This window comes from Natrix helvetica, assembly GCF_964273705.1.
Source record: "Natrix helvetica genome assembly, chromosome: 15".
NCBI classification, from domain to species: Eukaryota; Metazoa; Chordata; class Lepidosauria; order Squamata; family Natricidae; genus Natrix; species Natrix helvetica.
The window spans coordinates 7,981,682-8,006,632 of record NC_138565.1 but is presented as its reverse complement, the minus strand read 5'-3'; the positions used below and the strand labels follow the sequence as shown (position 1 = coordinate 8,006,632).

At 45.7% G+C, this 24,951-nt stretch overlaps 2 protein-coding genes across 11 annotated transcripts in view; both read left to right on the top strand.

Moving 5' to 3' along the window:
- GLE1 (GLE1 RNA export mediator) overlaps positions 1-1,425 on the top strand; it is a 29,753-nt gene extending 28,328 nt beyond the window's left edge. For both annotated transcript variants that reach the window (XM_081967616.1, XM_081967615.1), the window contains exon 16: positions 179-1,425. In XM_081967616.1, coding sequence (XP_081823742.1) covers positions 179-247 — 69 coding nt within the window. In that variant the 3' untranslated portion in view covers positions 248-1,425. The remainder of the gene's footprint in view (positions 1-178) is intronic.
- A 5,202-nt stretch (positions 1,426-6,627) lies between these two features.
- The window catches only part of SPTAN1 (spectrin alpha, non-erythrocytic 1), a gene marked incomplete at its 5' end in the record, with an annotated part of 98,667 nt that continues 80,343 nt past the window's right edge, over positions 6,628-24,951 (top strand). For 7 of the 9 annotated variants that reach the window (XM_081967601.1, XM_081967600.1, XM_081967597.1 and 4 more), the window contains 5 exons: positions 6,628-6,755; positions 17,978-18,217; positions 19,349-19,474; positions 22,937-23,077; positions 24,487-24,633. In XM_081967601.1, coding sequence (XP_081823727.1) covers positions 17,981-18,217; positions 19,349-19,474; positions 22,937-23,077; positions 24,487-24,633 — 651 coding nt within the window. Of the gene's footprint in view, positions 6,756-17,959; positions 18,218-19,348; positions 19,475-22,936; positions 23,078-24,486; positions 24,634-24,951 lie in introns of those variants that run through there. The other 2 variants (XM_081967594.1, XM_081967596.1) reach the window with 2 other exon arrangements.

The window sequence follows — 24,951 nt, the reverse complement described above, 5'->3', positions numbered from 1 at the left end:
CACCCCCTGAGTCAATGTCAAACCTCCCTTGGGCTCGCTTTCCCCCATACCCACGCAGTGCAAAATAGGTCTTTGCACCCTCATCGCCGCACTGTGGCGTTTGCGTTGCCCTTGGGTTTAAACGCCTTTGTGTTCGAACGCGTCCCTCCTTTTAAAAGAATCTTTTCTTCTCTCCCAGGAGTGCTTACAGCGAAAATCCATTCCTCTCCCCAAGGGATATCTGCCATCCTCGTTTTGGAAATCGTGAGGCTCGGATTCCTTTTCACTTTTTTTACAGACGGTGAAAGAATAGCTCGCTTCGTTTTTAGGTGTTTTTTTTTTTTGTTCTTCTTCTTCTTTAAAAGAAGTCTCTAGGCAGACATTTTTCCAAAACAAAACCGGAAAAGATTTGGATTCTTGACAGAATCCGGAAATGGCTCGTCAGCTTTTATCCAATTGTCAAAAGCAACTTTTTCTCCCGAGATTTTCCGCCGTGATTTTGCACTCGCCTCGTCTCGCACGGGTGTGTCCTTTCTGTTTTTTTTCCTGCTGTGTCATGCCTGGCCTCCTAAAGACAAGAGAAACAAATTGGTCGGAGTGCCCTCGAGGGACTCCTCTGTTTTATTAACGTCGGAAGTTTTAATGCGCACCAAAAAAAAAAAAAAACCCCGTCAGTGTCTGAAACACCGCGATTGAATTTGGAAGAAAGATTAATTCTTAATTAAAGCACTGCAGTGCTTTGCAGCAAAAGCCTCGGTTGATTGCCTTTAATTTTAAAAAGCAAGCCGAGTGGAGTTCATCCAAGCAATGCTGAAAGAACATGAATTGATTTATGGCTTTCATTTTTCTTTTTTTAAAAAGGTTTGAGAGAGCTTTGCATTTACTTAAGTAAGATTCCCCACCCCCCACCCCCTTCAAAATAGAACCATTGAATGGGAAAAGGCGAAGATCTTGGATGGCTGTTTAATTTTCATGAAATCAAGGGAAATTGTTTATAATCAATCTGGGAGCCATGCTTTTCTCTCTCGGATCCAAGACAGTACATGAACTGTGGAATTCGCTATTTGCAATCCTTGGAAAACGAAGAGGAACTTATATTTTTATGCGTTGGTGCTAAGGGAAACAGTAAAAGTATTTCTGATAACGTGTATATATATATATATATATATATATTTCACATGACATGAGCCAGTTTTCTGGCAGGGGGAAGATTTGCAAATCGACAGAGCGATTGTGTCCGCTCAATCAAGCGTGAAATGTTGAGCTTTTGTGTCTTATTTTGCTACAGAGATCATTTTTGCAAGGATAAAGACAATAAGCCTTGGGAAGAAGCTGCCTTAGATGCCACGAAAGCTCAAAATGAGCTTTATTTTAACGACCTCATTGAGTAACTTATTTTAATGTACACGCACGCTCGTTTTCAAAGTAAAGACTCGGAATTTCTAATCTCAGGTTATTTTTTAAGGACTTTTGCTTTGGTGTCATATCTTACTAGTTTACTTTCCAGATGGAAGTCATAATGAAGTCTTAATATAGGTCAGTGATGGCGAACCTATGGCACGCGGAGCCATTTGTCAGGGCACGCGAGGCACTGCCAGGTCAGCTGGCCAGCTGAGTTCACCCTTTTTTAAAGCCATTTTCCCCCCTCTCCAGGCTCCAGAGGCTTTATAGGAGCCTGGGGAGGGTGAAAAGAGCCCCCCTCCCCCCCCCGGAGGCTCTCCGGAGGCTTCATGAGCTTCCCTGAAGCCTCCGGAGCGCAACAAACAGGCCCTACAGGCAAACCGGAAGTTCGGGAACGGACTTCCTGTTTGCTCGGAGGGTCGTTTTGCCTGCTACGGAGGCTTTAGGGAAGCGTTTTGACAGTCCCTGAAGCCTTCGGAGTGCTTAAAACGACCCTCTGAGCAAACCGGAGGGGTCGCGCCTGTAGTGCGCGCATGCGCACTGGGGGATCATGCATTGCATTATGGGCGTGGCACGCCTGCACACGACCCCCCTGCCCTTCCCCCACTTATGGCATGCGAGCCAGAAAAGGTTCGCCATCGCTGATATAGGTAGACCACTTCAACGTACGATCCCAATTGAGCCCGAAATCTATGTTGCTACGTGAAAGGTTTGCCCCATTTCACGACTTTCCTTGCCACCTTTGTTCAGCGAATCCCTGCGGTGGTTAAATTAGTAACGCCATCGTTCAGTGAATCTGGTTTCCCCCTTGACTTCATTCATTAGAAGGTCACCGATGGGGATCCCAGGACTCCTGGGACACAGCAAGCCGTCAATAAATATGAGTCCGTTGTCAAGCAACCGAATGGAAATCACGCGACCACGAGGGTTATAGATGTGAACATTGGTCGTAAGTCTCCTTTTTTTCAGTGCCGTGGTAGCTTTGAACTGCCACTGTGAGAACCCCTGTTTTAGGCCATTATAGCAATAGAACGTAAGGCTTATATACTGCTTTCCAGCCCTTTCTAAGCAGTTTAGAGAGTCAACATATTGCCCCCAACAATTTGGGTCCTTATTTTACCCACCTCGGAAGGATGGAAGGCTGAGTCAACCTTGAATCAGTCAGGATCGAACTCCTGGCAATTGGCAGAATTAGCCTGCAATACTGGATTCTAACAGGAGTGAAGGAGGGAGGGAGGGAAGGAAGGAAGGAAGGAAGGAAGGTAGTAATAGCATTTAGATTTATGTACCACTTCACAGTGTGTTTACAGCCATCTCTAAGCAGAGTCAGCATCTTATCCCCCGAACAATCTGGGTCCTCATTTTACCCACCTCGGAAGGATGGAAGGCTGAGTCAACTTTGAGCCTGGTGAAAATTGAACTGCTGGCAGTCAGCAGAGTTAGTGTACAATGCAGCATTCTAACCACTGCACCATTACAGCAGATAGATAGATGATGATTGATAGATGATAGATGGATAGATGGATAGATAGATAGATAGATAGATAGATAGATAGATAGATAGATAGATAGATAGATAGATAGATGATAGATAGATAGATAGATAGATGATAGATAGATGATAGACATGATAGATAGATAGATAGATGATTGATAGATAGATGATAGATAGATAGATAGATGATAGATGGATAAGGTAGGTAGGTTAGGTAGATAGGTAGATAAATATAGATAGATGATAGATAGATGATAGACAGACAGACAGACAGCAATAACACTTAGCCTTATATACCGCTTCACAGTGTGTTTACAGTCCTCTCTACAGTCCTCTTTTCCTCAACAACCTGGGTCCTCATTTTACCCACCTCAGAAGGACAGAAGGCTGAGTCAACCTTGAGCCTGGTGAGATTTGAACTGCCAAATTGCAGGCAGGCAGCAGAAGCAGCCTGCAGTACTGCACTCTAGCCACTGTGTCACCGAGGCTCTGGATTGGAAATAATAAAAGACTTGGGGGGGGTGGGGGGGTGGAAATGACTCCGGCCTTTCAAAACCCTTGCCGTGATTTGTATGCGCTTAGCGTACACCCCCATCTTCCTGGGAATAAATGCTTTGGAGCCAGCTCACGTAAGATCGGCAGATTTCTGCCGATCGATGAATTTAGTGAGTCAGCTGCCACTTTGAATAGGAAAGTCAGCAATCCGTTGCCTCTCCAGTCTCAAAGGGAGTGTCGGTGTTATTCGGCATTTTGCTGCATCCAAAGATTGATGGGAAATTAAGAACAGCCACCTTTTGTGTCCAGCAAAACGGAGGGCCCCAGAGAAAGGATTCCATCAGCCTCTCTTCCCCGTCTGAATTGCGATAAGTTGGGTTCCTTCCAGACAATGCCTGTGTCATTGCGGGCTCCATGGCTGTGGGTGATGCTGCTGTTGCAGCAGCTTTTTTGGCACCGGCAAACGAAGGAAGCAGATTGGCTCCCAACTCTCTGGCATCTGTTCCAAGTTTATGTCAAGGGTGAATTGAATGGTCTTGCTTTGGACAATCGGGTGGAGAAAGTTAGCAGCAGTGGGTTGTATTGGTCAGTACCGTATTTTTCAGAGTATAAGACGCACCTCCCTCCCCACCAAAAGAGGGAGAAAATCTGGGTGCATCTTATACACTGAATATAGTAATTTTGGCTTCCCGAAACCCCACTCCCTTCACAAAAATGGACATGCAGAGGGCTTGGGAGGGGTGCAAAGTGCTCCTGGCGGCTGGGGAGGGCAAAAACGAGCAAAAAATGGGCTGTTTTTGCCCCAGTCCCCAGGAGCACTCTACAAGTCTCCTAAAGGCTGTGCATGCCCTGTTTTTGGCAAAAAAATGGGCTGTTTTTTTAAAAAAATGGGCCGTTTTTAAAAAAAACGGGCTGTTTTTTGCTCATTTTTGCCTCCCCCAGTCCCCAGGAGCACTCTACAAACCTCCTAAAGGCTGTGCATGCCCTGTTTTTGGCAAAAAATGGGCCCTTTTTCAAAATAATGGGCTGTTTTTTGCTCATTTTTGCTTCCCCCAGCCCCCAGGAGCACTCTGCAAGCCTCCTAAAGGCTATGCATGCCCTGTTTTTTGCAAGCAATGGGTCAGTTTTTGTGAAAAACGGCTCGTTTTTGCTCCCAGGAGCACTTTGCAGGCCTCTTAAACTGCATGCTCCGTTTTTTACAAAAAAAGGCGCGCAGAAGGTTTGGAAGGCCTGCAGAGTGCAAAAACCTTTTTTTTTTTAAATTTACCTCTTCAAAATCTTGGTGCGTCTTATATGCCGGTGCATCTTATACCCTGAAAAATACGGTAATTCCCTTCTCTTGCTTATTTTGGAGAGGAAGGTCTTTGGAGATTCTCAGTCATCCATGTTATAGTTGCCCCTTTTTGGGGAAGCCTAGGTCAGGACATCTGCAAGTCCCAAAGGTGCTTTTTCAAGAGGCAACTGGACTTTCTGGTTTTTTTTTTTTGAAGAAGACCTTTCGCTTCTCATCCAAGAAGCTTCTTCAGCTCTGACTGGATGGTGAGGAAGGGAAGGATTTATACTCTTTGGAGAGAGCTGGTCATTTGCATCCTTTTTGGAGGGGTGTTGAGGCAGCTTCAACAGTTCCAAGAAGGCTCCACACCCATTTGCACCACTGAAGTTAGCGGGTCAAACCTCCAAGTGGCCTCAACGACTCTCTAAAAGGATGCAAAGGACCAGCTGTCTGCAAAGAGTATAAATCCTTCCCTTCCCCGCCATCATCTAGTCAGAGCTGAAGAAGCTTCTTGGATGAGAAGCGAAACGTCTTCAAAAGAAAAAAAAAGGAAGTCCAGTTGCCTCCTGAAAAAAGCACCTCTGGGAAAATTATGACCTTGGAGGACTGAGAATCTCTACAGACTTTTAGCTATGCAATTTGGGATGGACACCCTTGGAATGGTGTGGGAGTAGGAATGGATTTCCAGAAAAAAAAAATTGCAGACTACACAAACCATTTGCACCACTGAGGACACAGAGAAACCTCCAAGTGCCCTTAATGACTTGCTAAAAGGATGCAAACGATCGGCTGTCTGCAAGGAATATAAATCCTTCCATTCCCCACCCCCATCCAGCCAGAGCTGAAGAAGTTTCTTGGATGAGAAGCGAAATGTCTTCAAAGAAAAAAAAGCAGACCATACAGGACAATAAAAACAAGGACAAACAGGCTGAGAAACAGCTTCTATCCCAGAGCAGTAACTATATTGAATTCTACTTGTATAGTATAATATTGATGCAGTATCAGGGGTTTTCAATTTAATTGTACAGAATGCGAAGGAGGTGTGTTTTGTGTTTTATTTTTATAGTTATAATGTGCACTGAAGATGGCATTTAATTTAGTCGTATAAAGTGCAATGATAATAAACTAATCAATGGAGGAAGAATAACAGGGCTTGATTAAGATAAACGCAGGCATGAGAATTCATCACTCATTACATCCTTGGGGCGTGCTGTGCAGACATTTAAATCCAATGATCATCGGAGGGTATCAAACCTGCGTGAGATCGATCAACGAAAACACAATCGCCCAGAACAAACAGGGGTGCCAAAAAGTAAGGAACTGAAATGTATTAAATCACCAATCAGATCCTACCCCATGGGTGGATTGAAATGGGTGTAGAAAACTTGACAGGGTGGGAAATCTATTTTTCTGTTGGTTTCAGGAGGACGCAGCTCACATAGGTGGGGGAGACAGGTCCCACTCCTCAAATAATTTAATGCAAAATTCAATGCACCCCCCTAAAGGTGCATTTTAGACATGCTCTAGGACAGTGTTTTTCAACCTTGGCGACTTTAAGTCCTGTGGACTTCAACTCCCAGAATTCCCCAGCCAGCTATGCTGGCTGGGGGATTCTGGGAGTTGAAGTCTACAGGACTTAAAGTCGCCAAGGTTGAAAAACACTGCTCTAGGACATCATCCATCACCGTCAGGCAAACAGTGTGTGGGTGGAAGACTGACGTTTTTACGATTTTATGATTTTCATGATTCTGCCTGAGCAAGAGAATACAATGACGTCATGCGCAGAAACGCACTCCGTACTGTATCCCCAACAAACGAGGCATTTGCCCTTGAAGGCTTTCGGCTCTTTTCGGCCCCGTTCGGGTGCCCTCGGCTGCTGGCTTTTCTTTAAGCCTCGGGTCTTTCCGCCGCTTTAAGCTCCGCCCCGGCGCGCTTCGGCTTCTGCGGCCGGCTCTGCGGCGATGACGTCACCGCGGGCTATCTTATAAATAGGGGCGCCGGCACCGGCGGAGCCCAGTCGGTGTCCGAAGGGGTTGTGAGGAAGGGTGGAGTCACGCGCGGCGGACTGAGGAGAAGCCAGGTGGGGTGGAGAGAGCCCTTCGAAGCGACCCGGTGAGGATGAGGAAGGAGCGGGAGGACGCGGAAGGGCGGCCGGGTGGGGAAGGGGGAGCCCCGCGAGGGGGGCCGAACGCGGGGCGAGAAGATGGGCGCGGCCTTAGAGCGCCCTCTCTAGGCGCCCTGGCGTAGCGCGCTCCTTCTGCGCCTGCGCGGGTGGACAGGTAAGGCGCCTTAGGTGGTTCAAAGCATCTTATAATGTTTCCTTGCAGCCTGGCTCCTCTCCAGCGGCCCCTGCCCGGATTTCCCTGGGCGGGGGATGATGGGCTTTGGAGTCTTAGGGTATCCAGAGGCTGGAAAGCTCCATTTCATCCAGCCTTCTGCATTCAGAAATGAAAAGGGGAAACACCCTATTTTGTATATAAGAATAGAATAGAATGGAATGGAATTAGAATAGAATAGGAATTAGAATAGAAATTAGAATAGAAATTAGAATAGAATCGAAATTAGAACAGGAATTAGAATAGAATAAAAATTAGAATAGAATAGGAATTACAATAGAATGGTATAGAATAGGAATTGGAATAGAATAAAAATTGGAATAGAATAGGAATTAGAATAGAATAGAAATTAGAACAGGAATTAGAATAGAATAGTATAGAATAGGAATTGGAATAGAATAGAATAAGAATTAGAATAGAATAGGAATTAGAATAGAATAGTATAGAATAGGAATTGGAATAGAATAAGAATTAGAATAGAATAGGAATTGGAATAGAATAAGAATTAGAATAGAATAGGAATTGGAATAGAATAGGAATTAGAATTGGAATAGAATAGGAATTGGAATAGAATAAGAATTAGAATAGAATAGGAATTGGAATAGAATAGGAATTGGAATAGAATAGGAATTAGAATAGAATAGGAATTGGAATAGAATAGGAATTAGAATAGAATAGTATAGAATAGGAATTGGAATAGAATAGAATTCTTTATTGGCCAAGTGTGATTGGACACACAAGGAATTTGTCTTTGGTGCAAATGCTCTGTGTACGTAAAGAAAAAATGAAATGGAATACATTCATCAAGAACCATAAGATACAACACTTGGTGATAGTCAAAGGTTACTAATAAGCAAGCAAATCATCCCAGGAAACAAATAAAACAATATAAATTGTAAAGATACAAGCAACATGGTTATAGTCATAAGTGGGAAGAGAGATAGGTACCTTGGGGGGGGGGAGGGGGAGGTTTATATGTTGCACACCCAGCCTGGTTTGTGTTAATTATGACCAGTGGACTCAAACCTTCCAGACCTGATATTAAAATCATTGCTTACAATGGCATTCCTCCGGTTTTATTCCACTTGAATGCGCAGGGTTGATTTCGCCGTTCGATCCAAACCTCGGTTGCGTTGCGGTCAAGCACCCCCTTCCTGTCAACCTAGGCTAATGGATTTTGCAAAGGGAATCAGCATTTAGTGAATTTATTTTTAAGCCAATATGCTTTCAATGAGCGGCTTTGAATGCATTGGGGTGCCCCCCCCCATCCCTTTCCGCTCGTGTTCTTGTGAGAGGTTTGTGTCGCTGGCTGCAGCATCCTAAGAATGTTGGCTTTGGAGCAAGGCATATTTTGAATTTGTGGCGATCGGGTTGCAGGATAGCTGGAATGATGAGTACATAGCTCAGCCTTGGGAGCAACGCTTTCTCTGGGCAAGCACGACTTGCCTGCCTCTGAAGAAAGTAGGAGGGGCACTGAATTCCTGATCTTGGCATATAGTTCAGCGTAACCCTAATAAATTTGTACGTCGAACCATTGTTGAGAGACATCTTCCAAATATGTGGAGGATACAATCTCCCCACTAAAAAAAAAATATGTCCACCAGTTGCAGGGTTTTGTGGTGGTGGGTGTTTTCTCAGATCATTGTCATCTCCTTGTATAAATTCATTTAATTGGTTGCTTAGTTTGAGTTTGAGTTTTATTAAATTTATATACCGCCCCCCTCTCCCCGCAGGGACTCGGGGCGGTGTACAGACAGTACATATAAAACAACAAAGCAGGAACAACAAAACATTAGACAACCAACATAAACATATGGTCTGTATAATGCCCGAACTCATTTCAGGTTAAAAACAGTCTAAAACCAAATTAAAACCCCAAAATTTACAATATTAAAAAGCCATCCAGGAAGGTCAGTAATAGATTGTACTTATGATTACGATTAGGCCAGGCCGGCTAGCCGGAACAGGTGGGTCTTGAGTTTCTTACGGAAGGAGCGGAGATCAACAGTAGTTCTAATATCAGGGGGGAGTTCGTTCCAGAGGGTTGGGCCCATCACAGAGAAGGCCCTACTCCTGGGCACCGCCCGCCCGCATTGTCTAGCGGAGGGTACCCGGAGGAGACCCTCCCTGTGTGAGCGGATTGGTCGTAGGGATGTATGGGGTAGAATGCGATCTCGCAAATAACTAGCTTAAAGACATCAACCCTGCAGAATCATTTGCTAAGGGAAAAAGTTAAAATCCGGATTTGATTCCGGCCAGTGTCAGCCCAGCATCTTAAAATTAAATCATCTACAGATGGGGAATCTTCAGATGAATGAGATGCAGTGACCCCAAGGCATTTTGGCTAGCTGGTTGCCTGAAAGAAAATGCTAAGGAACTTGAAATATTCATCCCAGCCCTACTGGAACTCCCGTCCGATTGCTTAACCCTTCCATTCCCTTATCAGTCATGGACACACCAAACTTAATCTTTGCACTTCCTGCTGGCCATCTGCCTCTCATCTGTCGGCCTTTTTCAGCGTATGGGAGTGTATAAAATAAACTCGTAATTTTATATTTTTGTAAGCGACTTACAAAACTATAGGGACGCGGTGGCTCAGTGCCTAAGAGGCTGAGCTTGTCAATCAGAAGGGTCGGCAGTTGGGCGGTTCGAATCCCTAGCGCCGCGTAACGGAGGGAGCTCCCGGGACCTGTCCCAGCGTCTGCCAACCTAGCAGTTCAAAAGCACGTAAAAAATGAAAGTAGAAAAATAGGAACCACCTTTGGTGGGAAGAGAACAGCGTTCCATGCGCCTTGGGCGTTGAGTCATGCCGGCAGCCACATGACCATGGAGACGTCTTCGGATAGTACTGCTCTTTGGCTTTCAAACTCAGATGAGCAGCGCCCCCTAGAGCCGGGAACAGCTAGCACATAGACATTATAGATCAGGGAGCATGTATACATGTGTAAATATCTCCGGACATTCTCAATCGTCGGGCCATGTTTGTGCCGAATGTGCTCCCCCCCTCCTATTTCTTTTCCTTTGAAAAGATTTTGCTTCCCATCCAGAAACTGAAGGCGTTTCTTGGATGAGAAGCGAAACATTTTCAAAGGGAAAAAAAACAAACCTCAAGGATATCCAGTTCTCTTTTTTGGGGAAAAAAAGCACCTGTATTGTTTCTATCAAAAGGTAAACCGAAGACAATAACCCTCTTGTTTGAATTTGGGAAAGTAACGTGACATATTTTAACACTAGATGACGCAGTCATTCTAAATCCATCTGAGTTATGACATTCAGTCCCTTGTCCTTTGAAGAGATCATTCTGTCCATCATTCATTAGTACAGTACTCTTAACTGCATCACAGGTGCCTGCGGTCCTTGTGTGAGTGTTGTCCCTTTAGCTTGCCATTTTTTAAAAAAAAAAACCTTTTCAGCCCAGCAAATTGTGCTCAAAACCTGAAATTACATTAGTCTTGCTTTAAAAAAAGGATAAGGATGGAAGAGAGGCTGGGTGTGGTAGGTGCTGCATTGTTTTCTTGGCCTTGGTGGACCGGTTGTTCCTTGTTCTTTCCGCCCTTGGAAAGGATATGCACCACCAACTGTGTTTGTGTGTGGTGTGGAGGAGGGGCAGGATCCGCCCTTTGCAACAGCAGGAATTTCATTCAGATTGAATTACGGCTGGCAAATTAAACACACCGCCCTTTCAAACGATCTGAACTTGCCGTTCATCCATTTGACTTTTTTTTAAAAAAAAAAAAAAGGCAGGAAAATATATAAGGGAACACAATGGCGCCCCGCTGTTTTGCGTGAAAACATCCTCAGCTTTGTGCTAGTTTGAGCGGAATGGGAGAGCGGGGAAGAAGGAGGGGGTTTTGCGGGCGAGAGGAGGCAGTTCTCCGCCAAAGAGTCTTCCCCAAAAGCAGGATTTCCAGGAAATTGGGCACCCTGGAAAATGAGCGAGTTTTCTTCTTCTTTTTTAAGCGAGCACTAATAATGCTCGAAATGCCACAATTTTTAAAATGATTGTGCAGTCTGTCCTTTTTCAAGATCTCTTACGTACAGAAAGGACTAGCGTAAGTCCTTTGTCCTTTGTGCTTTATCATAGAGTTATTTTAAACCTTGCATTCTTTAAATGTTTTGCTTTGAAACATGAGTTCCAATTTAGCTAGTTATCTTTAATTTTATTTAGACTTTAGGGAGTGCCATTAGGAATAGACAGCGAGAATTAATTTCAAGCAAATCCAGTTAGGTAAGGTTCAGTGTAGTTAGTGATTCAAACTAGCATCTAGAATCTTCTTCTAGCACAAGAACTTAAAGGATGCTACTAGAAGATCTAGGAAACACCTGCTTTGGAATTTTAAACAGCTCAAAGTGATAACTCCAAGTTAAGAAATCAGCAATTTTGTAAAATTATGTTAAGATTTTTATAATTGTCTGTATGACAACTAAGCTTAGATTTATTTTGCACTTAGCTGTGTTGCGGAAAAAAAAGTTCTGTCACATTGTTAAGAAACCACAATTAAATTGACAGAAATAATAGAAGAATGTTGATCTAGTAAAATTACGTAGCAAGTAGTAGTTTTATTCTACTTTTTAAAATTGTTGTTAATTTTAACCAGTGTAAGGAGTTAGTAAGCATGTAGGATGGGTTAATTTTCATGCAATTAATGTTTGAACATGGCTGGTATTATGACAAAATAATATAGCAGTTCTATTGCAGATTTAGCGTAGAATAAGTAAAATATATATATATCTTGGTATGCCTCCTCCCTTTTAGACTCTGACCTGCTTCGTCATGTTGTCATCCTTTCGCAAAGTCAGAGCACAGGTATTTCGAAACGCATGTGGGACCAGACTTTTTTCCTTGTTTGATGTTCCTGCCCTTTTCGCCCCCGTGGCAAAGAGCATTTTAAATGCTCCGTTTTATTCTGTCCTCGATGCATGGAGTGGAATCCGAATGCTTTAATAGTATGCGTTTGCTTTTCGAACCAATTTTCTCTGGATTTGCAATTAACACTTTACAAGATATATAAGTGGTTATGCGGATCAGGATAGATGCAAAGTATTACGGGTGTGGCCGTTGAATGCAAAGAAATAAAGCCAGGGAAATTATATTTATGTATTTGGAGCAAACCAGCTGCAAATTCTATGGATTCCGGATTCTGCATGTTTAGCGTGTCATTTTATCCATGCCGTGCACGATCACGGATTCTTCCTGGCGTGATTTAGCACAGAATGCAGTCTTTGCTAACCTCTGCATGACTATGACTAATTTAGAGGTGGGACGTATTTTTTAAAAAATGTACCCAAAGTTGCCGGTTGATAGTTTTATAGATAAAATCCTAATGTCCTTTATTCTTTCAACTCAAACCAGAAATAATTTCAGAATGATGAGACGAGGTGAGATCTAATTATCTGCTTTATTTTGGTTGAAGATCGAAGGCATTATCAACTGAAGGTCATTTAAAATAATGATGGAAAGGAAGACCGTGTTTAGTAATTCTTTTTTAAAAAAAATATTTTTATTATTTTTACATTTAAAACAATGCAATACCGCGGAGTCGGAGTGACCATACATTCACATTATGTACAGCTAGTTTCAACCATTAACAATTCATCTACTTAATACATTGTCTATCCTTCTGTCCAATCACAATATATACATTTATTCCAGTCTTGTCGTCTTGTGTTTAGTGATTCTCGTGCATTAAAAAGGAATAACATACTTCCCCCCACCCACCCCGGCATTATGCTGGATTTTGGGATATCATTTTCCCTTCTCTGTAAAGTGCCTCCTATTAAAAGGTCACATTTTAGAGCAGTGTTTCTCAAACTTGGCGACTTTAAGTCCTGTGGACTTCAACTCCCAGAATTCCCCAGCCAGCTATGCTGGCTGGGGGATTCTGGGAGTTGAAGTCCACAGGACTTAAAGTCGCCAAGTTTGAGAAACACTGTTTTAGAGGATAAAATTGCAGATATTTGTGGATTTATCATTTCCCTGCCCTTTGCTGCATGCTACCAAGGTTGTCCCTTCTTCCCGCCGAGATGGCAGGATATTAAAATGAAGATAGATACCTGCTCGCCCGTCTGACCTCCTTCAAGGATAGGAACAGACACTGAATATGCTGTCGGCTGAAATCACGATAGACGTAGAAGGAAAAAGGCTGCAATTTAGAGGCTGTTCAAATTTCGGGTAAAGCCGCATCACACCCGCAATAGAGAATTGCTCAGCCACTCGCAAAGTTTGACACCGACAGCTCATTTTTAACGCAGCCGAATCCCAAAGTACCAAATTTACATTTGGCCTTTGGTGGAAGGTTATTTCAGCTTTTCCTGAAATAATGAGGAATGCCTGCACCAATGCACAGGGACGCCTGTCGGCATGTCAGTTCGGGTGATTTGGATGAGAAGGTGGTAGTTAAAAGGGCATTTTAAGTGTTTATCCTCAGGCTGGACAGGAGGCCTTCCAAGGCTCCCCGAGGCAAGGTAGATTTAAAATGGAGCCCGGCCGATATTGTTCCTTTTGTGCAGGAAGGAATTTACTCCTGGTCACTGGCCATAAATATTTCACCTTCATTGAAGGCACAACCGGTGTTTACACCCGCGTGTGCCATAATGCATATATGCATGAGCTGCAGCAAAGTTCTCTCTCTGCCTTCTTGATAATAAATGTTTGCACCTTGCTGGCCTTTGAACTGGTGCAACAGGTGAGTAGGTGGCTGTTTCAGCAATAAAAGCTTCCTACAGTAACAGCAAAAAAAAAAAAAAGTGAATTTCAGATTAGGGAATCATTAGGAAAACGGCCGAAAATAAAAACGTTTGCGCAAGTACTTGAGGCAACCATTAGGGTGTGCTTGGGTATCTTTCGTGGGGACGTGGTGGCTCAGTGGCTAAGACGCTGAGCTTGTCGATCAGAAAGGTCGGCAGTTGGGCGGTTCGAATCCCTAGCGCCGTGTAACGGAGTGAGCTCCCCGTGACTTGTCCCAGCTTCTGCCGAGTTTGAAAGCACGTAAAAAACGCAAGTAGAAAAATAGGGACCGCCTTTGGTGGAAAGGGAACAGCGTTGGGTGCGCCTTTGGCGTTGAGTCATGCCGGCCACATGACCACGGAGACGACTTCGGACACCGCTGGCTCTTCGGCTTTGAAACGGAGATGAGCACCGCCCCCTAGAGTCGGGAACGACTAGCACAGATGTGCGAGGGGAACCTTTATCTGGGTATCTTCCAGGATGTTAAAAAAGATAAAAGCACTTGTGTACACACACATACACACACAAACACACACAAATTATTAAGAAACACGGGAAAATTTCATGTTGGAAAAAAATCTAGGGGAACATCACGGTAGAGAGGTGCACAAGGAAACGATAATACACAGGTGCTGAAATGAAATATTCTTTTCTCTCTCTCTCTCCCTCTCCTCATATTGCTCAGCAATAGCCTCTGAACAGGTAGAACAAAGCCACTCACTTCACCTGGCCCAGTTAAAAGACAAGACATAATTTTTGCTATCAGCTCTTCCTCTGTGGCTAAGTATTTCCCTAGGCCGTAGAATATACAGGGTTCCAGTTTAGGAAAAATCCCATATCTTGGCCTGTGGCCTAAGCAGGGTTATAAAACCCCTTTAATCCCCCCTCCGCTGCTCCCCATGCGCGACGGCTTTTCCTTTGTGAATGGCAGTTGCTAGCATTATCTCTCTTGCATTGCAGAAACTAAAAATACCCCTTGTTCAGCATTCTCTACCAGATGCCCCGGCGTTCTCTGTGCTTTAATTGCTTTGAAGGGGATGTAGGCAGAAACCCATTTCTTTGATGCCCATCAGGCCTCCGGTCTGCCCCATTGTTGTTTAGGCGAAGCCTCGGGGGAGCGAACGATTTTATTTCCCCCCCCCCAAGCTTTTTTAAAGCGACAGATTTGCTTCTCTCTTAAAATCTCGAAGCGGTAAGCACTGTGCAGGGCTCCAACTCCCATTAGCCGCTGCCAGCAGTGGGGATTGCCGTGCTGGCCTGTGTGTGTGTGTGTGTGAGAATCGGAAGTCCAGCACGTTTTGTGGGTTTGAAATCCAGAGACGTGTTAGACTGAAATAAGCATTTGAATCCAACCTCCCTCTCCGGCTTGGCCGTTTTTTTTGTCCGTCTCTGACCTTATCGGCAGAAGGCAGTTGCGTCGGGCGGAGCCGGTTAGTGTCCTGTGCAAGAGAAAATGTGTGGAATGTGATGGTGACCCCTGCATGTGTGTGTGTGTGAGTGAGTTGGAGAGCAAAGTCTGTTCTTCCCTATCAACGCCCAGAGGAGTGTGAGGAAAAAAAAAACACACACACACACGGTCTCCATTTTGGGGTGGGGTAGAGGACAAAAGATGGATCCTTTCCAGCACCCGCTAAGTGGTTTCTGCGGGCCGCAAAGGCCGATGCGAAATGCAGGCTGCATCGCTCTGCAGCACCGCGGAACGGCTAGTTGGGGCCCTGCTGATGTCAGCGAGTTGTGTGCGGAGGGTTTTTTTTTTTTTTTAAATTGTGTGTTTTGTTCCTGTGGAAAAGAACAGCACATTATTCCCACACTAAAGGACTTCACTTCCAATTGACTTCGTTTTCTTATTCGGCTTAACAAAGGGAGCCTTTTTCACTCACAGAGAGAGAGAGAGAGAGTGAGAGTGAGAGAAAGAGAGATTGAGAGAGAGAGATTTCAGTGTGAAGGGCAAGTAAAATTGGGTGAGATGAAGAGCAAGAGGCGCGTTGTTGAGTTTTGCAGCTCCCCGGTAACAAAGCTAAAAGCAACAGACACATGGGAAGGGATGAGAACTTCTAGGCAACTTTACAACAGTTGGTTTAGTGACCGTTAAAAGTTGCGACCGCACTGGAAAAAGAGACCTATGGCCGTTTTTTCACATAACCGTTGCAGCCGCTCTAACAACCCGTGTTACTAACTTAACAACTGCGGTGATTCACTTAGCAGCTGTGGCCCAGAAAGGTTGTAAAATGGGGCAAAGCTCGCTTAACAACGGTATCTCTTAGCGACAGAAACGTTGGGCTCAATTGTGGCCAGAAGTCGAGGACTACCTGTAGCTATGGACTTAAAGGTACCCCGGAAGGAGATGCAAGCAGAAACAGGGATGGCTTGAAACAGCTGCTCTGGCACATCGCAGCTTGCGCAATTTCGAGAAGGCTGCATTTAGCATGATAGCATTTCCATTTACAGGTAGTCCTCGGTTTATGACCACAGTTGAGCCCAAAATTTCTGTTGCTAAGCGAGGCGTTTGTTAAGCGAATTTAGCCCTTATTTTTTTACCACCTTTCTTGCCTCGTTTGTTAAGCGAACCGCTGCAATTGGATAACTTTGTCGCCCGGTTGTTAAGTGAATCCAGCTTCCCCGTGGACTTTGCTCAACAGAAGGTCAAAAAAAAGGGGGGTTGCGTGACCTCAGGATGCCGCAACCCGTCATAAGTATGAGCCAGTTGCCAATCGTCTGAATTTTGATCACGGGGCGATGGGTTTGATGGAATTTAATTAATTAATTAAATTAAATTTATTAAACTTCTAGACCGCCCCCTCTCCCCGAAGGGAATGGCCGTAAGTGTGAAAAACGGTCCCAAGTCCCTTTTTTTCCGGTGCCATTATAGCTTTGAACGGTCAGTAAGTGAACTCTTGTAAGTCGAGACTGTGCAGCCATCGGTCATATGCTTTCAAGCATCTGATGGTGTCTTTTGTGGAAGACAAACTTAAACCAGCAGATTGTCCTGACAATTTAAGGGTTACCACGGAGGGACACAGTGGCTCAGTGGCTAAGATGCTGAGCTTGTCGATCAGAAAGGTCGGCAGTTCGAATCCCTACCTCCGCGTAATGGAGTGAGCTCCCGTGACTTGTCCCAGCTTCTGACAATCTAGCAGTTCGAAAGCACGTAAAAAATGCAAGTAGAAAAATAGGGACCACCTTTGGTGGGAAGGGAACAGCGTTCCGTGCGCCTTCGGTGTTGAGTCATGCCGGCTACATGACCACAGAGACGTCTTCGGACAGTGCTGGCTCTTCGGCTTTGAAACGGAGATGAGCAGCGCCCCCTAGAGTCGGGAATGACTAGCACATATGTGTGAGGGGAACCTTTACCTTTAAGGGTTACCACATAACAGCAGCATACCGTCAACTCGTAAAGCATTCCTGGCCTGCTCTCGAGTTGTATCCCAGTTTACCAGAGCCAGCTGGAGAGGTGTGTTTTCTACAGCCCATGAAAATACTCCATTGGAGAATGTGGTTTATGACGCCTGCTAGGAGGAAGGGGGAAACGGGGTCATGGTTGGGCCGTAAATCGCGTGGGACAGAGCTGACTCCACTCGGGAACTTGCTGCCACGTTGCTCCTAATAAATAACTGGATTTCTTTTGAAACTCAGTTCGAGGGTCATGAATTAATTAGGGCATCCGTCAGAACATATACAGTAACATATACATATAACATACAACAACAGGTACATACGCCAAGGTGGGTTTTCGGGTGCTGGCTTGACCAGGCAGGCAAGATTTGTAAAACGTGACTTGTACTTCTCTTCCCAAACATTTTTTTTTAAATACTGCAATGCAGTTGGGGCCTTCAGTTGTTCATAGGGAATGACAACTACGGCGGTTAACAACTGCAGCCAAAGGTGCAGGTAGTCCTCGACTTACAACAGTTCACTTAGCGACCATTCATAGTTACAACGACATGGAACAAAGTGATTTTACGACCGTAGCAGCCTCGTGATCGAAATTCAGACGCTCGGTGACTGACTCGTATTTATAACAGTGGCCATGTCCCAAGGTCACAAGATCCCCGTTTGCGGCTTTCTTGACGAGCAAAGTCAGCGAGTGGGGGGGGGGGGAACCCCGATTCACTTAACAGCAGCGGTTAGAAAGGTCGTAAAAACGGGGGCACAGCTCGCTTTCACAAATGTCTGGTTTGGCCAGCAGCAACTTTAGGCCGCTCTCTGGGGTTCTTAAGTCGAGGACTCCCTTTATTATCCCCTGGTGTTCACGGATGCCTTTTGCCTTTCAGAGAATGGATCCCACCGGCGTAAAAGTGCTGGAAACAGCCGAGGACATCCAGGAGAGACGTCAACAGGTTTTGGATCGGTATCACCGGTTTAAGGAGCTCTCCACGTTGAGGCGCCAGAAGCTTGAGGATTCCTACAGATTCCAATTTTTCCAGCGGGATGCGGACGAGCTGGAGAAATGGATCCAGGAGAAGCTGCAGATCGCCTCGGACGAAAGCTACAAAGACCCTTCGAATCTGCAGGTAAGGGCCTCCTCAGGTGTGGACGAAGCCACTGAGATTTGGGTGGCTGCAGGAAGGGGTGGCTGTTCTGACTTAGGCTTCCCAAGACCATGAAGCACAGACTCCTTGTCCCGATAAAACCCCTGTCAGGCCTGTAGTTATGTTTCTTTTAGAATCTTTGGCCTGCCACACTCTCTATTTTTTCCTATGCTGTTTCATTAGTGTAGTAGTTGGGAGGGGGGAATAGAAAGGAGTAGGATTGTGGAATGTACTGTTGTCATTCTTTCTAGAAGCTCAAGGTCATCTTTTGTCTCCGCACCTCTGCACCTGACCGGAAGCAGAGGGGTGTAGATGCCAGCGTGGAGGAAAAGGATTGGACCATGTGATGGATTTATGGGAGTGGGCATAAGTTTATGAACTTTCAACTGGGTGGAATTCCAGGAAGAGAATCAGAGTTGGAATTCCGTAGACGTGCTAACATGCCTGTATGATTAAATTGGAACTTTTAAGGATGATTCTGCCTTGGTGTCTGATTGATTTCATGCATGGTATTTAGAACGTTGACAACCCCTTTTATTGAGGTGAAAGGGAATTCCTCTCCAGCAAAGTCCCGGCCAACCGTCTTTCAAGCGATTCCACAACTACAGATCTTTCTCAGGCTTGGAGAGCTGCCAGGCTGATATCTTCTAAACGCCACGCTGTAGCAGCAATTACTTGGCAAGGAGTCAGGAGCAGACCTTCACCATAACGAACTGAACTGATTGTCTCCTGCAAACTCCACTCCCCAGTCGCTCCTCTTTATTCCCTCTGGGAGGGGCCATTCACCATCCACCTGTGGCTTTACTCCAAAGTCGATCCCTGTTCCTTAGCTGTTCCCTTCATCTGGCAACTCTGTGCATGTGCACACTGGGAACAGGCTCCAGCTGTTCTTCTGCCCCTTGATATCTGACTCCGAAGGCAGCTGATAACTGTCGGACGACCCCGGCCCCCTCTCTGCCTCTGACGCAGAGCCCTCCTCAGAGCCTTCCCCAGACTCCAGGACTGGCCCATGCTCCCCCACCACTGTCCGAGTCTGCCACCAGCTCTGCTGGCGGGCCACCACAGACACTGCGCAGAACTGATGATGCCTACGTTGTATATATTTTTCCCCAGGGGAAGCTGCAGAAACACCAAGCTTTTGAAGCGGAAGTGCAGGCCAATTCCGGAGCCATCGTTAAGCTGGACGAGACAGGGAACCAGATGATGAACGAGGGGCATTTTGCCGTGGAAGTCATCAGGGTGAGTTTTGATGGCCCTCCAGCAATCTCCTGAATCGCGGAGGGTGGATCGAGCCAGGTTGAAGCAGTCAATGAATAATCGAAAACCCAGCAGTAAAATCACTTTATGGAAGACGTTTTAATGCCGAGTGTTGAATTTACATTTTACCGACAGAGTAATAAAGGGAGATTAGTATAGATCTATTTCAAGCTATTTAGCTCTCATCAGCTAGCCATACCCTTCTGGGCTTCAAACCCAGGCTACTTGCATATTAGTTAGGTGTCTTAACCTCTAACCCACGGGCTCTCCTCACTTTGTCGGCTACACCAGGGGAACGATTAAGTGTTTCTTCCGTTGAGACCGGTCTATCAAACGGAAGCAAATATGCTCCGTTCCATACTTGGGAAGACTGATCCCACCGTAAAAAGCAATTTTAATGCCGGGGTTTCCCTGGCAAGGCTTTCTCCTTTCTAACTTTGATTATGGAGAAGTCCAGAGGCTGCCTTTGGTGGAAGCCTGCATTCGGAAGAGCCATCTCCAGGTGTCATTCACAAGTTACGTTGCCCGCAAAGCCCAGTTTTCTCCAAATTACAAACGAGTGTGTGTGTGTGTGTGTGTGTGTGTGTGTGTGTGTGTGGCTCGAGGGACGCGGTGGCTCAATGGCTAAGACGCTGAGCTTGTCGATCAGAAAGGTCGGCAGTTTGGCGGTTCGAATCCCTAGCGCTGCGTAATGGAGTGAGCTCCCGTGACTTGTCCCAGCTTCTGCCAACCTAGCAGTTCGAAAGCACGGCAATAAATGCAAGTAGAAAAATAGGAACCACCTTTGGTGGGAAGGGAACAGCGTTCCGTGCGCCTTCGCCGTTGAGTCATGCCGGCCACATGACCACGGAGACGTCTTCGGAGAGCGCTGGCTCTTTGGCTTTGAAACTGAGACGAGCACCACCGCCTAGAGTCAAGAACGACTAGCACAGATCTGCAAAGGGAACCTTCTTTACCTGTGTGTGGCTCTGGGGATATTTTTTCCTCTGTCTGCCATGGTAATCTCTCTGTTCAGTCTTTCACCCCTTACAGGACTGCCCAGCGTCCAATAGTGACTACCACCCAGGTTGGGGCCCACATACGAGTAGGTGGTTGTGTGGGTGGTGTGTTGTGGTGGTTTCTATTTTTTTTGAACTCTTGTTGTTCTTTGAATGCCTCTGTGTTTTTTTTCCCTTTTGAATTCGGCTGTGCCTCTCTTGTTTCCCTCCAGTTGGAGAATTTGCTCTGCATGCAGGGTGGATACAAATCGATATTTTTTTTTAAAAAAAGTCTTTTATTTAAATAGGATTTTTTTTAATTTAAATTGATTTTTAATTTTTAAAAAAATCAAATTTATTTTAATAAAATGCTTTTGCCGTAAACATCTTACCTAAAGATAGTTCTCTGTTTAAGGTACGTTCATAATTCACTTTACTCTGCATGAAATGGAGCTTAGTTACCGTATTTTTCAGAGTATAAGACGCACCAAGGTTTTGGAGAGGCAGATTTTTTTAAAAAAAGTTTTTGCGCTCTGCAGGCCTCCCAAACCCCTCTGCACACCTCATTTTTTTTGGTGAAAAACGGAGCATGCAAACCTCACAAAAACGGGCCCGCTTTTTTTAAAAAAAGGGCATTGATAGACTTTAGGAAGCTTATAGAGTTCTCCAGGGGTGGGGGGGAAATTGAGCAAAAAAACAGCCCGTTTTTCACTCCTTTCTGCCCTCCCCAGCCCCCAGGAGCACTCTGGAAGCCTCCCAAAGGCTATGCACATCCATTTTGGTGAAGGGGTGGGGGTTTCAGGAGGCCAAAAATGCTGTATTCAGTGTATAAGACGCGCCCAGATTTTCAGCCTTATTTTTGAGGGAAAAAGTGGTGTCTTGTATTCTGAAAAATACGGTATGTAGCGTATGAGGCTGTATAGTCTGCAATATTGAGATTGTCGGTGAGTCAACAGCGGTTCAGAGGAGGAGCCGCTACGGGACAGAGGCGACAGTGGCTCTTTATAAACGACGATTTAAATCGAGTTCAAGCCTACTAAGTATTTAAATCGACTCGGTTTAAATCAAATCCACCACCCTGTCTGCATGGTACAAAAAACATCTCACTTTTCATACAAATGATACCCGGGACTGCATCCTGACACTTATTTCTTTACAATGTCATGTCTACCTTCCCCCCACAAAAGAGACCCCCTGAGATTAAAACATCCAGAGACAAGTGTGGGGGGGGAAACGTCAATTTTAGGTACAGCGAAATCTCATGAAACAAACTTCCCTTTGATTCCCGCGCTTAGCCTACTGATGTCACGAGGCAAGCGATGTCTTTTGGGTCGTGTTCCGTTTGCACTTGACATATTTACACAAACACAAGTGACGTAAATCGAGGCCAACTCTCTCTCTCTCTCTCTCTCTCTCTCTCTCACTCACTCACTCACTCACTCTCACTTCACCTTCCATTAGAGCCTGTTGACTGTGCCAATATTTTGGTTCCTGCCTTAAAAGTCTGAATTCAGGCCATAGAGCTGCCTCGCAGCATTTGGTGAGCATTGAGCTATGGTGGCGCAGTGGTTAGAATGCAGTACTGCAGGCTAATTGTGCTGACGGCTGGCTGCCAGCAGTTCGAATCTCACCAGGGTCAAGGTTGACTCAGCCTTCTGTCCTTCTGAGGTTGGTAAAATGAGGACCCAGATTGTTGGGGGCAATATGCTGACTTTAAACCTCTTAGAGAGGGCTGCAAAGGACCTATGAAGTGGTATATAAGTCTTTAAATGCTATTTCTATCTATTTCTATGTCTGTCTGTCTATCATCTATCTATCCTATCTCTAACTCTGTCTCGTATCTAAGAGCCGTGATGGCACAGTGATTAGAATGCAGTATTGCAGGCTAACTCTGCCCATTGCCGTCAGCTCGATCCTGACCAGCTCAAGGATGATTCAGCCTTCCATCCTTCCGAGGTCGGTAAAATGAGGACCCAGATTGTTGGGGGCAATATGCTGACTTTAAACCACTTAGAGAGGGCTGCAAAGGACCTATGAAGTGGTATATAAGTCTTTAAATGCTATTTCTATCTATTTCTATGTCTGTCTGTCTATCATCTATCTATCCTATCTCTAACTCTGTCTCGTATCTAAGAGCCGTGATGGCACAGTGATTAGAATGCAGTATTGCAGTACTGCCCATTGCCGTCAGTTCGATCCTGACCAGCTCAAAAGTTGACTCCACCTTCCATCGTTCCTGGGTAAAATGAGGACCCAGGTTGTTGGGGGCAATAGGCTGACTGTAAACCGCTTAGAGACAGCAAAGCACCATGAAGTGGAATCTTAAGTCTTAAGTGCTGTCGCGATTCTTGTTTTTCTCATGCACAACTCATGCACACATGTATTCGTGTGAAATCAGTTCCTATGAGCACCCTTATTTATTTATCTTGGTCTAAGCTGAGTCATCGTTATTGTCCTTCTTCCCCAGAGTCGACTGCAGGAGCTTCACCGGATGTGGGAACTGCTTCTGGAGAAGATGCGAGAGAAAGGGGTCAGGCTGTGCCATGCCCAGAAGTTGGTGCAGTACTTACGAGAATGCAGAGATGTGTTGGATTGGATCAATGACAAGGTCTCTGCATCAGCAGCCCTTGCTGGTCATAGTAGTTTTTTTTTTTTTTTTAACCTCGAAGGCCCAGTGCCATGATGTTGAACCTATTGAGGTGGCACGCACAGCCCTCTCTGGGCACACCCACTGTTGCCAGTTTCCAGCACGCACATGCATGCCGACCAGCTGATCTTCATGAGCACCAGAGCACTGGAAAACGGCCTGAAAAACAGGCCTTTATTTGGCCATTTGCAGGCTGCTTTTGGGGCTGTTTTCAGGCTGAAAAATGGCCCGAAAATGGACTGAAAACAGCCTGAAAAAATGGCCCCAAAACAGGTATTTGCAGCTTTGGCGCATGGACATGCGTGCAAATTCCGGTTTGGGCACTTGGTGACAAAAAGGTTCGCCATCACTGGCCTAGTGGCAGCTTCAGCTCGAGTTATTATTGGGGGTTAGGGTTAGATGTTGACCCTCTGGAGCGCAGTCCTACCTGCCACTGTGCAATTGGCAAACCAGACCCAGGGGCAGTAAGTTAAAATACTCCCTGTAGGGCAGCGGTAGAAAGTCGCCAGCAGTTTTCCATTCAGTTGTTTTCCCTGAGAAGTCTCAGGTCGTGTAACCTCTGCTGGCCCCTTTGGACCAGGGCTGCAAAGTGAGTTGCCCCAGGGCAAGTCCTCTTTTTATGACAACTACCCAAAAAGTTAAAACTGGCCGCTTGCTCCACTCGGTCTCCATGAAATGTTTTCCTCGCTGTTCCGATAGCACATCTGGCCACATCTTGCTATCTAAAATTAATGTTCCAACCTTAAATTCAAGAATCCCTATTCTAGGGGGCGGCAACCTTAAACCATCAAGGAGCCACAAAGGTCCTAACCCGAAGCCCCCATCCCCACCCACCCCCTGTTCAATTCTGGAGCCGACCGGAAGTCCGGTTCCCCCACCATAGAGTCACCTCCTAGTGCGGTGTCCTTTTTTCTCTGCTGATCAGAAGTCCAGTTCCCCCACCATAGAGTCTCCTCCTAGCATGGCATCCTTTTTCCTCTGCTGACCAGAAGTCCGGCTCCCCACCATAGAGTCTCCTCCTAGCATGGCATCCTTTTTCCTCTGCTGACCAGAAGTACGGTTCCCCCACCATAGAGTCTTTTCCTAGCGTGGCGTCCTTTTTCCTCTACCTGTCCTAACAATTGTGCAGCCGGCAATCGACAGGGAGCCGCAGCAGAGGGTTGAAAGAGCCACATGTGGCCCCAGAGCCACAGGTTCCAGCACCCCTGCCCTATTCCAACATGCAGCTGTCTTGGAGAAGAGAGGGCCAAGCTCTCTCAGACCCTTTAAAAGCTCACCAGGAGCAGGGCTGCCCTCAACAGACCGGCTCTCCTGCATCTTTTCCCCTCCTCGCCTGCTGACCGAGCTGTTGTCATTGTCCTCATTCCTAGGAGGCCATTGTAACCTCGGATGAGCTGGGCCAGGACCTCGAGCACGTGGAGGTGTTGCAGAAGAAGTTTGAAGAGTTCCAGACAGACCTGGCAGCCCACGAGGAGAGGGTGAACGAAGTCAACCAGTTTGCCACCAAGTTGATCCAGGTTAGAACCTGGAGTAATTGTGGGAGCCGTTGGCACGGGTGGGTTGCGTAGATCCGGCGGCCCTGGATGTCCGTCTGGCTTTCATCTGGCCACGCCTCCCTGAAATTTTAATGTGAAATGTTTATAGTGCACCTGTACCCATGTTGGTGCTGGGTTTCTGGCCCAGTAAGCCTGCCCTGTCTATGCCTTGAGTTCATATTGTCCATTCATTCTGCTTTCCATCAATCCTAAGGAACAAGAGGCTCCTTAGCTGTATTTTTGCCGTTGTTCCAGAGCCTTCTGAAATGCCTCGTTGGATCATGGCTATTTTTCTGTGTC